Raw genomic sequence first — 16,898 nt, forward strand, 5'->3', positions numbered from 1 at the left:
GAGACAGAAATTCCAGTCCAAATTACCCCGTACAGCCCTGTGGGCTCATATATTTACATAAGAGGGATTTTTGAACCAGTATTGTGCTTCTGCCAAATGAAATTCTACTGCTCACATCAACCTTCCTGGTGTTAGGGGCTGAAGGAGGCGGCCAATGAGATGACTAGGATGAGGATGAGGATGGCCAAACAGATGGCGATCCAAACCTTTTTCTGCAGTGGATGACACACAGAAAAGTAAAATTTAAGTTTTTTAAAGACACGCACAAACAATTGACAGTTTTATTTTCAAGACAACATCATAGTTCATGTGTGTACATTTATAGTTTCTTTGTACCTGATTTAAATGGAAGGAAGATATATTTGTATTTTGTAGGTCAGGAGATGATCGGGAACGGACAACATAAAGTGTAAGTATTCATTCTAAAACCAGTGTCACACTTTTTTTTGGCAAAGCCCAAATCAGTTCGGAATACTTTATTATTTTTTTTTTACTGTTTTAGAGATGTTGACTGAATTGTTAAATACAAGCTAAATAACAAATAGCCCAATATCAAGAGGACTACAGTGTTTAAATGCCTTAACTAAATGCCTTAAATAAAAAAAAAAAAGACATTTAAACCATTGCGTACACACAATCCTGATTCAGCTCTATGTGACTTGTTGCTTTTCTCACTGCCGCAGTGTTTTGTTCTTGTGTTTTCGATTATGGAGCTGAATTCAACAGCTAAAAAAAGGGAATCTGTTAAGCAGTTTTTACTTGCATGTTTGTATTTTACTATTGTTTTTTAACTTCAATAATTTTGAATAACGTCCTTTTTATTCTGTTTATGGGATGACATGTCAAAATCTGTCCAGGGACTACAGATGAAAAATAGCCTTTTAGCCTTTCTGGCACATTTACAGTGATGTTTATTAATGTACATTGTTCCTGTCAACTAAACTGTTGTTAATGTGTCTATTTCACTGTGTCTTTTAGGCGTGTGTGTGAAGCCACATTGTACCTTGCGTGCTTTCTGCTGGTAAGTGACTGCTTTCTCTGTGTTGTCCTTCGCTTTCTCCACATAGTCAGAAGACTGGGTGATGTTGTTTTCAATCCGGTTGACCATCTCTCCCTGCAGGAGGGGAAAGAAAAAACCCAAAACTGAAGCAGATGCTTTTTCAAAACCTCAATGACACTGACTGTTTTGTCAACATTGTTTTACCTGAGCCTCCACTTCCATAGCGAGGTACTGGAACATGTCATGCAGGTCTCTGATGCTTCGCTCCAGCTTCAGGATCTCGTCGTGTCGCGACTCAATCTCATTCAGAGCCTGTTTTGTGGCTTTAGCGTCGCTCAAGATCTGCACAAAACAACAAATAGACATTTATTTGTTGTAATGCATGAGATAGAAAAATCTGCCAGGGGTCATGAGGGCTCTGGGTTTCTTCTATGACAAAGGGGGACATTAAAAGCGTCTGCATTATTCACACTATGAGCTGTTGTGACACTAAAGACAGGGCTGCACATGATTTTTCCTCTTCCATGCTTACCAAACTTGTCCGGTTTGAGCAAAGAGAGAGGCTACAACAGAGCAAACCATTTCATACATGCATGTCATTTCAGAACATTGCCGTCACAAATAATTATTGGCAACACAAAGCTCAATGCAAATGTGATGTTCTTACGTATTTGATACACCTACTTTTATCTTGACAGGTTTTATAACGTATACTCACATTCTGAGTGAAAACATCTGTCTGACCACTTTCGAGCATCGCATCCAGCTCCTCGTCTGATACGTTGGTCCCAGCTGCAGTGAGAAGTGATTGAGACTTTTACAAGAGGGCAACTGGAAAATGAAAACAACATTTCCACTCCTAACAACAACCACGGTGTCATAAAACATTCATATCTCTATAGTGACTATAAGTGCTACATAAGGGGAGTTTAGGTTACGTGTAATGTGACAGAGAAAGGAAAAAAGACGACATGCAAGTAATGTCTTAAGATGAAGTGAAAACTACAATGACAACACACAGCCAGGCGGCAGTGAGGGTGAATGGTCATTTTAAATGAAAACTGAAGTTAACACCACAGCTCACAAAATCAACGCACTGGCTAATGAAATCACAGCTGTGTTTCATGTGCTCACTGATTTTCAGTTGCCTCTGTATTCTCTCCACATTGCGGTCTCTGTACTGGGACTGGATGGTGTTACAGTAACCCATTAGCTCCACAAACTCTTTGGACAAGATGCCATGCTGGAAAGAGAAAGGAGAAAGTTTGAGTGTTTAACGCTGCTACTGCTACTAATGCTATGGTCATTGAAGAGTCATGTCAAAGTCATGGATTTAAAAGGAAGCTGTTGTGGTGTAAAGAGCAACAATTATGTCTCAACCTGTGTGCGTTGCATCCGAACGTTTATGGGAATATATTTTCCATCCTCCTCTCCCTTCTTTGTTTCAATACCTGTGGAGAGATGAGTGACAAGTGGATGTCAACTTAGCAAAACAAAAATAAATAATGTTTATCCAATAAGGCTTACTCTTCAGCTTTCTCTGGATTTGGCTTGCCAATGTTTTGATCTCTTCACGAAGAGTCTGCAGCTCTTTCTTCATACCTGAACAAGAGCAAATCAACATACTCAGCACACAAATGCCCCCATATGAGACAAAGCACTCTAAGTTCTGTCTGTGTGGAGTGGACACACATTCACTGAAACACTGTAAGTAAATACACTCGCTTTATACAAATCAATTGTTACCAACATCACTGTATTATCTCTTTGAAATCCTCTCGGTTATTCTTTGAATAGAACAGTTCCAAATCTTCAGCAGCCAAAATTAAATTACTTACTCTCCACCGGCAGTGCCTCGCCGAGCACTGTTTTCTGTTTGTTCTCAAGGTCCAACACCATCCTCTTGAGACTCTGCAGTCCCTCGTGGATTTCTTGTGCCTACATAGCGAGAAATAATCCAAATAAATTGTTAAATGTTCTACCAACAACTGGTTTGGGTTTTGCTACTTCACAATAATCAGGTTACAACTCCTCAAAAGGTGTGTTGGTGCTTTTTCCCCCCCTCTGTTTTAGGGTGTCTTAGTAGACTGTTAATTATTGGGTTTTTAACTGTTGGTTGAAACAATTAACAAGCAGGATACACATAACAGTATGTTTCTTTTCCAAAGAAGTAGCTTTAATAATTTCCTTAAACCCAAGTTGTAGTGTAAATGTTGCTTGTTTTGTTCAATCAATAAGTTGACAAACTTTGATGAGTGATATCAAGTGTATGTATTTTGGCACTGTAATTTAATCTGTAACAGGCCATAATACTGTATGGCCATAACGCTCGGGCTTTAAGAAGACCGGGAGACCGAAATGTTGACAAAACAGAATATTAAAAGCGGCTGCACTGCATGGTGTCCCTTTGACACATGATGCTTGGTTTTGATAATAATATCTACCCTTAAAATAGACTGGTTGAAGAATGACATGACATATTTGAAGACAATACACCTCATTAGAGTTGACTGATGCTAAATGAATAGAGTAAATGAATTCACCTTTTTGAAGAAGGCTTCACTCTCCTTCTCCTCTTTGGCCGAAGAGGTTCCAGGCTTGACCATCAGAGCTCTGCCCTCCTCATCATCATCTGAAGCCTCAGCATGCTGTAGTCACATTGACAAAAAAGAAAATACTGTCAGTGCTTTGTTATGATATTGTGGTTTGATTCCTATTTAATTAATTAATTAATTAATTAATGGGAAAACGTGGCTTTCATTTCTGAACCACTGATTCTCTGAGGTTCAGATCACTTATTGTTACCTATGCCAACAAAGTAATGTTTTTTTGTCTGTTAGCAGTATAACTTAAGTAAACTTCCTGGAGATGTGGGTTATGGCTAAAAGAAGAAACCTTTTAATTTTGGTGGTGATATGGATCATGTATTGACACTGTTGGAAAAGGATAATCCTTGGCAGAGGTCTGTGTTTTCTGAGGTTGTAGGACATCATTGTTAATACTTTAATAATTGTTAAAAATTTAATATCGGATATTGGCAAACATACCAAGATACACTGATATGACTGATATACACTAAAATAGCAGGCTGAAAAAGCTGCTACAACTTCTGTGCTAGTGAACAATAAACTATATTTTATATCCACATCTGCTGCAACTATGAAAAATATGTTCATTTCACAACAGAAGAGAATAAATGACCTCTGCAGTTGAGCAAAAGGAAAGACATATAAATCGTTTTCCATCCAGACAACAATCTATTTTCAAATGCCAAATTCAATTCAATTGGGAACACACAATTGCAAGACTTGTCAGTTCTGGACCACACTCCCTACGAAATGTTAATCTCAGACCCCAGATTTGAGAAACATCCTTATTGTAAAACAAAAACAACTGCAATCTCGCAGTGTTTCCCAATTCTCACCAACCACGAGACACGTTTATACATGACCAAAAACCTACTGTACCTATACTTTGAACATCATCGGGATTACACAATCGGTTTTAAAGTATTTCAAATTTCGGGAAATACATGAATAGGGACCCTGAAGTGAAGATCGCCGCTTTCTCTTCATCTCAATCACTGAAGAGTGGCGTGTGTTTAGTGCAGCCCTGCCCTTCCCCGGCCTGCCAGATCATTGGAGGAGAAACGGAAGCTGGAAATAACCTGCGGTTGAAGTTAACACTCTGACGCAGAATACGGTAACATGTCGTTATTATAATAACGTATTCGTCAAGGCTGCAGCGGTACGACAATTCACCAAATGACAGTTACGTGTAAACGGCGTTAACTTGGCGAAGTTAGCAATGCTGCTAGTGTTAACCGCTAGCTGCTTCCAAACTCACATTTCCCAGCTCTTTAGTTCGGTCACGCATTTTTCAGGCTGAAGCACACAGATGTCCAATGTCAGAGAGGCTGCGAATCCACGCCCGAGTGTGGAAAAATATTTCCCAAGAGATAATCAAACTGTAAAAAACTTTATTCTTTCCTCTACTGTAATTTAACAAGTAACCTCCAGAAGCAGCTCTTCTTCTGGTGCTCGTCAAAACATTGATCGTTTACTCACTGGCGCCACCCGTGGCAAAGATCTGTAAGTGCAATATTTTAATGAATTAATTATTTAAAATGATTTATGATTCATTCATTGTTTCTGTTTATATGCACATTACTGATTTTAAGATCATGACATTTTTCTTCAAATTGAAACAAAACAAAAAACATGATACAATGAAATACAGACCCTTTTTGGTAATAGTAAAAACATATAAAATATATATAAATTTGACACAAACCATGTTCCACTGCTTGCCTTTTTCCTTTTTTGTGAGTGACTCTTCCAGCTCTTATCAGTGCTGTTTCGATGCTGTGGATCTTATGATTCCAGGTATGTACATCAGGTATGTACCACTCCATTCAGAATTTTCTAAGTTTTACAGTTTTTAATAAAAAAAAGTTTAAATGTACATCCTTTAAATATTTCTATTTTAGTTACTTGTTGCTAATTATTATTTGTTACCTATTTATGTATTACACTAATGAAGATTATATTGGGCCAGATAATCTGTATGATGTGACTGTTAGCAAATGATGAAGAAAACACAGAGACTGAGATGTACTAGAAATTTAAAGTGATTCCAGAGACAGGAGTTCCAAAGGAGCTATAAAAAGGCTGAAAACAGACACAAAATGACCACAGAGACTGAAAAACACAGGGAAGGAAAAAAAACACTAAATCAAAATGACCATGAAAACATTTAAAATAATTGACCTTAATGAGAACAAATAGATGAATTTACAACAGATACACAAAAGGAACAAAAGCAGTTTTTCAGTGTTTTTCATTACAAGGCCTGACACCTGCAACTTAAAACAATAGCGACCCATAGTCTCTCACAGCCACAAGATGATGCTGTTTGCTCACACAAAGTGAATGGCTGAAGTTTTGGTGTATTTTAAAACTGTCATGAAGACTGAACCTGAGAATTCTCCCAAAAATGACCACAAACCACTATATTATCATTTACACTTGGATTATATGTACTGTATATTATTCGGAATAAATAGACATCATACAGTGTGTAATATAGGTATGGAATATTATGTTTCAATAAATAGAACTGTGTTACAGTGTTCTGTAACAGTGTGCTGTAGCTACTGTATATGTAACATTGATATCTTCTACGTGCCAGCTCTTAAAAATGTTATGTTACTGCTATTGTGTAACAGAATTGTAAAATGAATTTAAACATTTTAAATTGCTGTCCTCTTTTTTTTTTACTGCTATAGTTTGTAATGTTGATTTTCTTTCTTTTTTTCTTTCTTTTTTAGGGACAGGAGTTAGAAACCAGCAATATGTGAAAACCAATGTTCTCAGTACAACTCAGGAACACGTCTGGCTTTAAACACGACCATTTCCATTACCGTCCTGCATTAAAATGCTGCTCTTCATCCTTACATTTATGTAAAATCTAAATGGATATAGGTTTTTTACTCTGCTTTAATTCATCATTGTGGATAACATTACATTGAGTCATATAAAATAAAAATTAATGATGACATTCATGTAATCGCTGCATATGAAGTTTGTTTGTTTATGAAGATTTGGCCCTAAGGCCAATAACTACATGAAAACTACGTTTCCCATGGTGCACCACGGTGTGCGAGGCGTCGTGTCGCCAGCGAGCTGTCAGTGCTGGAGGGGAGAGAGGACTTGGTCCAGCATCTCTGGAACAACGGAGCGGAGCGAATGACAGAGAGACACACTCGCCGTCCTCATCAGCGAAATGAGGAGGAATTAGCTCACACAAATGCCCCGACTGGATTTTTATAGACTGACACTGCTCGTCTGATCTGACTTTGTTCCATCAATGAGATATGTGGAGAGGCTCTACCGCGCGGTGCTAACGCTGAAAAACACAAGATGAAGAAGCAGTTCAACCGAATGAGACAGCTCGCCAACCAAACAGTGGGCAGGTAAGAAAGTGGGCATAATATAAACATGTATTTTCACGACACAGAACCCGGAGCATTACCTTGCCACGACCCAGAGCACTAGTCGAAGCAGAACCGGGGGCGGGGATTTGTGTCGCGGTCACTCTGCTGCTGCTGCCTGCTTTACAACAGTCACTCATTCACTCTCACTCGATGGGCTTCAGCCGGTTTTATTCTGCACAAAGCAATAACTGTCAGTGTAGGTCACAGTTGCTGTGTGAACGCTGTGTGTGATTGATTGGGCTCAGCAGGCAGGAACATGTCCGCACTGAAATGAGGAGGAGGGAGCAGACGTGGTACCCGAGGAGTAGGGCTGCTGCCCGCTGACCAATGACAGGGATGGTGGCCCGCGGGCGTCCGGCTGGAGGTGGGGCCAGGACTCATTAACTGATTAAATTGAATACATAAATAAATTATATACATATATGAGGGTTGAAATAATTCCTCAATTAATCAATTACTAACTTAATTGTCAACGATTGATTGATAATCGGGTTGAGGTTTCTGATTTTTCAGCTCCTTAAAATATGAAAACATTGAAAAACAATTGGATATCTTTTGGACCAATGACAGATTATTCGATTATGATATATAACAGGGGAAGCTCATTCCAGGCCCAGTTATCGATACATAAATTCTGCAAACTAACAACTAGAACAAGGAAATGTACTAAATATGTTAAACGAAAAATGCTATACTAGTGTTTTTATTTACAGTGTATATGTACAAACTAAACGCCAGAGCAAATAACACACAACGACCAGTTATTTGTCTAAAGTCTATCCTTGCAAAATCTACACAGAACTGAGGCAAAAAAGGAGCTGGTGTCATATATGCTTTCTGCAACGCTGTCAATCAAAAACTGGTTCCAACTTTCAGACAGTTCCTCCAATCATTATGCAGAATCCCAGCGTTCATGCCCATACCCTGCTCCATTTACTCCCAGAGAAGCTGAGCTTCCGTGGAAGTGATGTTTTTGCTGCTCACCACAGTGAAACAAGACTATTATGTGCCGTACCAACAGTGGTTTTAATGCGGAGGCTGCTACGGGAATACGAAAACAAACTAGTGACACGTTTTCATCGTGTTCTAGCTCGTGTTTAGTATTGAAATGTGAATACAACATTTTAGAGGAAGCTGACCTTCCCTTGCTGTCTTGGTCTGTTTTAGTCAGAGAACTTTGCAGTGGTATGATGATCGGAGGATGAACTACAGTGCCTTTGGCTATAACTGCTACACATATAGACTGTGTTGTTGAGGTTTAGATGATTGCAAACCCCGGACATTTTGAAATAATTTAAATGCATGCTTTCCCAAATTTACTCACACACTGCCAGTGTTGTGTATGTAAAGCTTGTTAGAGATGTCAGTGAGCAGCTGGTTTCAATCCAATGACTCATGAAAATACATCTATTTAATTTTGTCCTCAAGTTACCCCAGACCTGGGTTTTTTAGGCCTTGATGAATCAGTTGTTGTTGTGCCATGACAAGCAGATATTATATACGTATATATGTATATTCATATACATATGTATATATATATATGTGTCTATATATGTATATATACATACACAGTGTTTTAGACCATGAACATACAGAAATGAGCTTTTCAGTGCTTCTAATATTCAGGAAAGGACATTTTACACAGTAAATGGTGTGGCTGAAGGAGAAAGACGTATGCACAATTTGGCCATTGGGATGTTTAATGTTGTCATGGCAACAGGCATCTCTAGGTACAATCAGTTTAAGTGAGTTTGGACACAACTGTTGGGAGGTTTCATACACAGGAGCAGTAATCTTCAGCCACACTCGTGGGGAAGGCCAATCATAAAACAGTTTTATATCTGGGAAATTTTAGGTTGGTTTTGGTTCCTTAAGAGCTACTTTTTCAGTCCTGGACATTAGAGTCCAAGTTTTGGTTAGTGCCTCACGTACTGTGCCAGTTAAACATGGTGACACATAGTATACAATTGTAAGGACACTTCAGATTAATGTGTTTAGGTTGGAGTGATTTATTTGTATCAATGCTTTCTTGTTTTTCCTGGGAGGCCTAATTCTACTGATAAATCCAAAGGACCTGAGGCTTGTTAAATTAAAGTAAAAAACCCAAAAACATTCCGGTGCCTGCAAGCAATTAAAGCGCAGTTTGATCTACATATCTCAATATTTTCTAGTTGAAGAGGCGTAGCTGTAACTTCACTCTCAATAAGTGTTGTCAGGTCTTTGTCTTCCCTTTTATTTGTCAACTCCACCCTTAGCATGTAACTAAAAGTTAATGTCATGTGTCAACACTGCACCATTGGCAAGTGTTGTTTAACCCTTTGGAACTATTGTCATGTCTCTCTCAGCTCAGTCAGATGGCAGCTGTGAAATCAGAAAACAGGTTGATCTGCTGCCTGGAGAACTTGCTTCATGTTTATTATAAAGTGAAGGTTACATTGCTCTAAGTGCACTATCACCTGTTTGTTTTGCTCTGCTGACGGCAGAAAGGACCTTGTGGTCAACCCATCTACTACCTTGCACACCTACGCTTACTGCAGGTAGAGCTGCTGATACAAATCAATGATAAAAGTATTACTGCAGCTAATGCCTTGCTAGAGTGGACTTGGCAAAGGTATCAAAAATTCCTGGAGGCCATTTAGCCTTTACAAAAAATTACTGGAATTGTGCCATACTGGTGCTCGAAGGTACAAAAGTGCTAATGCATCTGAATAGATAAAACCAGCCAATTATTCATGAATGTAGAAACATACGTGTGTGTGTGTGTGGAGGGCCAGGTGCTTATTTATTTCCTCTCATCTGCCTGAGAGCCAGAGCACCAGAGCCCAATGAGGCGGAACATCTTGGTAATGAGTTTTAACCTGTATCATAAGAAGCAGAACAGCCAGGGCAATTAGTCATATTTAGAGGTAGAGACTCCAACATGGAGCCTGACGGCTGGAGACACAGGTAATTGGTGATATTTCCTCCATGACCTTGGCATCACCTGGTCTGTGATATAGCTCAGAAAACTACTGTAATACTGTCCTCGCGTCCTGCAGATTTATAGGCCACGTGTTTTACGTTTTCTAATGTTTTATTTGTTTTGTTTTTTTGAATGGTCGATATCCATATGAAGATACTGCATATGTATGGCTTCAAATGGCAAAAATACCTTGACATAGCATTTTCTTTCTCAGGGAGTGTAGCCTAAAACTCACTGAACCTGATGCTTTGTTTCTGAAACAACTTGAAAAAGCCAGATAGAGTTCCCATAGGAGGATTTATAGGTTTTCTTATATACTCCCTCTGCATACAGGTCCTTTATGATGCTGTAGCACTTGTAAAAACTTCCTATGCTGCAAGGAAACCTAAAAAAAAAAGGGTCTGAAAGAGTTAAACTCGTCAAGACACAGTTCTATTTCTTCTCGACATTTCCATTAAAAAGAGCTGCGGAAGGGGAGTTTCCCTTTGCCTTATTGATTGGCATTTAGAGTAGCCAATAGTGCCACTGCAGCTACAACACAGCTTGACATCAACATCTGCAAGAATTGCAGTGATGGATAGATTGCCCCCAGTCATCTGTTGCATATATAATGATTGCGACTGTCCATCTTGCAAGAGAGGAGCTCAGGACAGAGAGCTATGAGTATTTTAATAAACTGTGGCTGAGAGTCAACAAAGACCTCTCACTCTTGCCTTTCTGCATGGAGTTTCCTCCCACAGTCCAAAAACATGCAGATTAGGCAAATTAAACACCCTAAATTGACTGTAGGTGTGAGAGTGAATGGTTGTTCGTCTCTATGTGGCCCTGTGATGGACTGTACACCCTGCCTTTCGCCCTATGTCAGCTGGGATTGGCACCAGCGACCCCGTGAGTGAGTGAAACTCAACAACGAGCAATTTTATTTTATTTTTTTTACTATTGAAGTAGCAATTAAGTCTTCAAAAATACCCATCTGTCCTTTGGCACAGAAAACATTCACATGAGCATCCTTAAACTAATGAGGCATTTCCCTTCAGGATGACATTGCTGCATTGCTCCAGTTAAGGATATAGGTCAAGCGCAGCTCAGACACAGTCAAATTTATCTCCAAAACAGTCAGCCTGCACCATAATCCTGTATAATGCTGCATAAACTGTGTAACTGAGTAAAAATGTGTAACTCTCTGTGAGCACAGAGAGGTTATAGCAGGAAGGGGGACTGGTATAATCCTCTTTTGCCTTTGTCACTTCTTTTGCAGTGTAATTTTTTTATCTCCTCTGCTTATTCACTTTTTTGTTGGCAATAATAATCATTTACTAGGTAATTATTCTCCTGGAGAACTGATAATAGGTGTTAGTCCAGGTTCAACAGAAGCGGCTGATGAACGCTGAGGCGAGATAAAGCTGAGAGATGTTAGAAAATAGATTTCTCCTTTCCATCAACGGGCGGGGAAATTATGTGTTACTGTCAGTGTGTTGCATTCAGGCTGCAGGCAACACACAATTCCAGAGAGAATTGTTTATCACGCTCCATTTTGGTCCTAAAACTGTTAGTCTGTTAGCTTTGGTGATTGAGTGAGTAAATTGCATGTTTATCATGTAAAAAGAAAAATCCTAATGGCTTCATTATTTTTTTCTCATCCTGCATCATTGTGTTCCCTGTCACATTATGGGCTGCACAAACACATTTCTGGTTGATGAATGAACCTGTGGCCAGTGACATAGTTTTCTGGGAACCTGCTGCTGATTGCTGGGCTTGGTTGGCACTTTACGTTTCCATTCAATACACCTTGAGGAACGAACCCGTGTAACCAGCCATGCTTGTTAGGCTGTATTTGTGTCTGTGACAGCAGGAAGGAGGAGGACAGGATGTGTTTCCCTGCAGTGCTTTTGACATGCTCAGAGACCTCTGCTCCTGCCACTGACGCGTTTTAATCTGTTTGAGTATGATGTTGAGATTCTCAGGGAAGAAACAGCCATTGCAGTTTTGCAACAACTGAGTTCAAACCCTTTGGCCATATACATAAAATGAATGACTTAATCATCACATTAAAGTAATGTATATGAGAACCTAGAGTTTAGACCTCATTCATGTTCATGCTGTAGATCAGCAGATTATTCTGAGAGTTAAACATCCATATTGGATAATCTAACATTGAGTGTCTAATTGCAAAGGTTTATTTGCCAACTTTATATTGCAAGGCTGAAAGCAAGAGCTTGCACAGAGATTATGTGAATTAATCTACAGTGTCAGTTTCAGTTTGCAGTTAATTTAAAAACATTTGCCATTTATCTAGGTTTACCTAGAGTGACATGTTTATCTGTGTCACTCCTCAAACTTTTGCCTGTCTAAAAACTTCCAACAAACTAATAATTGACGTCACTAAATCTATTTTTGTTCATAGCTCTTGTTTAAGGTCTCTGAAAGTCTTGACTGCATCAGCGCTCTTGTGTCCGTAGAGAAGTCCAGGTATTTGGATTTGGCCAACGTGTCTGTTCGTGGTTGTAGTTTTCCTCACTGTCATTAAATCCATTCTTGAATCTCAACTCCAATTTTATTTATAGAGCACGTTTCAAAACACCCGAGGTTGACCAAAGAGCTGCACAGAATGACGTCAATGAATATCAGTGCAATAGAAGACATAGAAAAACCATAAAAACAACATGAAATCTTAAAGAAGATTTAAAGATCTCATGAGTCTGGGCACGTCTGAAGCTGCCTCTGCAAAGGCTCGGTCATCTCTGGTCTTTAGTTTTGGGGACTTCCAGTAGCAGCTGGTTAGCTGACCTAAGCACTCTGATGGGAACGTGCATGTGCAGCAGTTCAGCCAGATACTGCGGTGCTAACCCATTTAATTTAAAAACAAACAGCATTTTAAAATCAATCCTAAAACGTACTGCTAGCCAGTGGAGCGAGGCCAATACTGGCGTGATATAAATCTATTGTTGATATGTTGATATTTGTGTTTCCCCAGTTGGAAGGCACGTCGCATCGCATCAATGACTGGTCAATACCAAAATACAATAAATTACAGTAATCCAGCTGTGAGATTATAAAAAACATAGATTACCCTTTTCAGATCTTTTAGGGGCATATAGTCTTTGATCTTTGCTGATAAAATCTTTTCTTCATCACAGAATTGATTTGTTTATCAAATTTAAAAGCACTCAGGGATCTTGTGTCCAATCCCCAAATGTCCCTCACCGCTTGTCTCTTGGACATTATTAGTGAGACAATATTAGTATCTTACATGTTATGTCTGATCATTACAAATAGCTCCATATAGGAGAACATTCATTTACCTAATGTTTTTTTAATAGCTGAAACATTTAGTTGACAGATAATAAACCAATTTGTCAGATGTAGCACTGTGTGTGTGTGTGTGTGACGTGTGCTAATTATAGCAGCGTCCTCAGGATTCAGTAATTGATTGCCCTTTATTTGGAATATAATCATTATTCACAGCAAGGCTGCTGTAATAGTGGGGAAAATGCTGTCCTGTGAGCAAAATAAAATAATGTAGTAAGTGGCCAGATCGGTGCTCAGCATCCATACGGTGCCCAGAGGTGAAATATCCAAGACAAAGCTGGATTAACAGGAGCTGACACAGACGGCACTATGTTTACAGCATCTCTCCAGGCTCCTCTGAAGTGTTGATTCACTCTGGGTGGCAGAGGTTTTATTATGAGAATCTTGAAATGTTTTGCCCATTTCCTCATTGCCCTACATGGACCCTAAATGGATGCAAACCTGGCTTCGTTGATTGTATCTGAACTTTATTCATTGTTTAATTTTATGTCATTTAGGTAATGTCTTTGGTGATAATTGTAAGAAATAGTAAACAAAGATCAGACTGAACTATTCATCTTTATTACAGTGATGTCATGAGTTGAAATAATTATCAGAAAGTTATAGGAGCCAAAGGCTTTGAATTTACCACATTTCTCACATTATTCAAATTTAAATGTTTTTTAAGGCATCAACGCTAATTCTGCTACTCTTTCAAGTTGATCAAGACATTTTTCCACAAGGGAGAAACATCACTCTGTGTCATTTTGAAAAGATGGAGCCAAAATGGTGGATAAAGAGCTGTGTAGCTGGGAGACTTTGCAATGACTCATGTGTTGCAGATAAATTTAGAGTTTCCCAGTTAAGCTTTATCAAATTGCAATCAGAGATTCTTTCATTGCCCCTCTGGAGATTCATAATCGACGGTTTCTATCACGTAGATATATGTCCCTTGTCTTCATCACCGATATCATTTGCATCCTCTTGATCCTCCTGTATACATTTTACTCTGTGAAAGTGCAGCAACGTCTGAAATCATGTTTTGACAGTTCTGCCCCGAAGGAGATTAGCATCAAAATAGGTGAAAAAATAACTTCCTTTGACACAAAGAGCGGAGATCACAGAACTGGATTTAATTATGAAGGTTTGTAATTCTGTGAATCAACAGTAGATTTGGAGAGAGGGGCAAAAGTGTCACAGTGAGGTTTGTCAATGTTCTTTGGGGGACGTCAGGTTTGTGGGTGAAGCTGGAGGAGTCACTCAGGGAGATGTCACTGTCAGTGGAGCGTTATTAAAGTTACTGGAGTGTGATGATGGAGAAGATGCCTTCGTTTGTTACTGAGCCACCAAGGAGCTGACAGACAGATGCCCAACCTCCTCCTCATCTCTGCAGCTTGGACTGGGAAATAGCATTTGTTTAAAATCGTTGTACAAAAAGCTGTTGTTCAAAGCAATGATGAGTTCCATCTGTTAAATATTTCACTTTTTAACCCTTGACCTAAGACCGTTGTTTTTTTTTTTTTTTGCTTTTCCAATTAGGATAGTGCTCGGTACCTGCTGCTTTTTTTTAGTACCTGCTCTTGTGAGGTTCCAAGCGAGCTGAGCCGACACCAAAGTGTGATGTCGACAGACTGCAGGCCCTGATTGGCAGAGAGTGTCGCCACTGGAAGAGTCATTAGCGCTACTTCCGACACAGGAATCAATCCGAACAATGCCAAACTGTAGATCAGTTAAAAAGACTTAAAAATCCTGAAAACATCCGTTAATCTCTGACATGAATGCCAGCGATCTTGAGCCGGAATGCAACCCGTTCAGCCGTATTTTAGTTCAGTGTCGGTATCAGATGGAGTCTGCTGCGGTCTGTTCATGCAGGATGGACTGAACTTATCTTCTTAATTAACTGATTCTAATGATTCAGTACACCATATAAAACAAGGTCAAGGCAGTTTCATGCATTCGTACTGTGACGGTCCCACCCACGTTGAGGAGGTGCTATAGTAATGGAAAACGACGTGCCTGATACCAAACTTAGTAGACTAGAGCCACGTAATGCTGGAACTGTATAATGGAAAAATGCCATTAGTGTGTGCAACCCACCCATGTTACTGGGGCAACCAGGGTCCCCCAGTTTTGCTGTGGCTGACATTACCAGTCCAGCTTCAACCACACTCCACCTATCCTGTGTGATGAATACTGGAAACATCAGCTCAGCTGCTACCAACTCCCACCTCAGGTAAAAACAGCCCACAGCCCCTGTGGACTATTATGGCGCTTCTCCATTATACAGTTCTATCACTGCTCGGCTCGACTCGACTCGGCTCAGCTTGCCATAAAACACCCTCAGCTGAAACCCAAGTGCTTCATCAACATGGGAGCAGAGCATGAACAGGACAGGAAATTACATCAAGGCTGGGGAGCTACCAAAGCTCTAGAACTGCTGTAATAGTGAATGTGTTATTGAATATAGTGTTTATTCCGCTCAGTCGACAGCATGCGATGCAGACGTGCTGATGTCTCAGTCAGAGCTGTCAGGGCGAGTGTTGCTGCGTCGCCAAGAGGAAACACATAGAGTCAACTTCCTGTCAGTCCCTGATGCAAACCAGTGTGCTCATGTTGAGGAGAGACAGTCCACGGTGGCCACGAGTAAACATCTGCAGACGTTGATGAAGTGCAGCTTGAGACGACGCAGCTGATCTGATTCACAGGTTTTTTTTCAAAAGGTGAGGTGGTGGGAGAGAAGTGAGGCAAAGACAGTGGGTGGAGGTGAGAGCGAAAAGAGGGTGCGTAGAATTATCGATTGTACGAATAAAGTTTAGATGATACTTTCGTTGTTGTAGATTTTAGTCAGGTTCTGTGGACCTTCTCATGTTGTGTCATCGAAAACACCATTGTGTAGATGTACAGTAGATATCAGGTGGAAACTATTATCTGGAGTGTCCACAAAAATTAAGAGACTAACAAATTGAAAGTCAGGGTCCAATACAGAAGTGGTTGGTGATGTTTGTCTATCACCATTGCACTGTGCAATCAGTTTTAACGCCATCATGACAAAATTAAGCCAAATATACTTCCTGCTTCTCGTCTGGATTTATTATGATTTTATGGCCATAGAATTGTCAAAAAATGTTCAATGAGTGAGTGCTTCTGCTCCTTTTTCCAAAATAATAATCAATATCTGGCAGTTATTCAACCATTGAGGAATTACAGTACTGAGAAGCTGACGTCACAAATGTGTGACACGCTTTTGTATCCATTTCTGTTCCGTCCATCTTCCGTCCATCTTCTACTGCGGTGCAGCTGACATTGGGCGAAAGGCAGGCTACACCCAGTCCATAGTTTTTAATTTTTTTTTTAGATATCACAAAACATGGTCACAGAAGGGTCAAGAAATATAAATGTAAAAAATAATGTTCAAATGAAATTGATCCAGCTGTCCGTCTGAAGATGTTAAAAGCCACACTCACATCAGGCAGTGAAACTCACCAGTGACCAATTATGTGGACGTGTGATGAGCAGGAGGATGATGAGTCGTCCTTGTTGTTTACACATTATCTTGTCCAGCCAGGCCCATTCTTTACCCACTCTAATGGGAACAGTTTTTTTTTTTTTTTTCCCACTCCTCTCTTGTTACGTTTCTTCAGCATGTCAGATTT

At 39.7% G+C, this 16,898-nt stretch overlaps 2 protein-coding genes across 8 annotated transcripts in view; one reads left to right on the forward strand and one right to left on the reverse strand.

Annotated features, from left to right (window-relative positions):
- LOC122759631 (syntaxin-4-like) lies at window positions 1-5,061 on the reverse strand. Its single transcript, XM_044014589.1, has 10 exons — window positions 4,847-5,061; window positions 3,544-3,648; window positions 2,839-2,938; window positions 2,528-2,602; window positions 2,381-2,451; window positions 2,135-2,243; window positions 1,719-1,792; window positions 1,205-1,342; window positions 1,004-1,114; window positions 1-212 (listed from the first exon to the last, which is right to left on the reverse strand). The coding sequence occupies exons 1-10, from the start codon at window positions 4,874-4,876 to the stop codon at window positions 132-134; spliced, it is 894 nt and encodes a 297-aa protein (XP_043870524.1). The 5' UTR covers window positions 4,877-5,061; the 3' UTR covers window positions 1-131.
- Window positions 5,062-6,691: 1,630 nt separating this feature from the next.
- LOC122759200 (rho GTPase-activating protein 44-like) overlaps window positions 6,692-16,898 on the forward strand; it is a 57,340-nt gene continuing 47,133 nt past the window's right edge. For all 7 annotated transcript variants that reach the window (XM_044013860.1, XM_044013861.1, XM_044013863.1 and 4 more), the window contains exon 1: window positions 6,692-6,974. In XM_044013860.1, coding sequence (XP_043869795.1) covers window positions 6,922-6,974 — 53 coding nt within the window. In that variant the 5' untranslated portion in view covers window positions 6,692-6,921. The remainder of the gene's footprint in view (window positions 6,975-16,898) is intronic.

Source organism: Solea senegalensis, linkage group LG18 (assembly GCF_019176455.1).
Source record: "Solea senegalensis isolate Sse05_10M linkage group LG18, IFAPA_SoseM_1, whole genome shotgun sequence".
NCBI classification, from domain to species: Eukaryota; Metazoa; Chordata; class Actinopteri; order Pleuronectiformes; family Soleidae; genus Solea; species Solea senegalensis.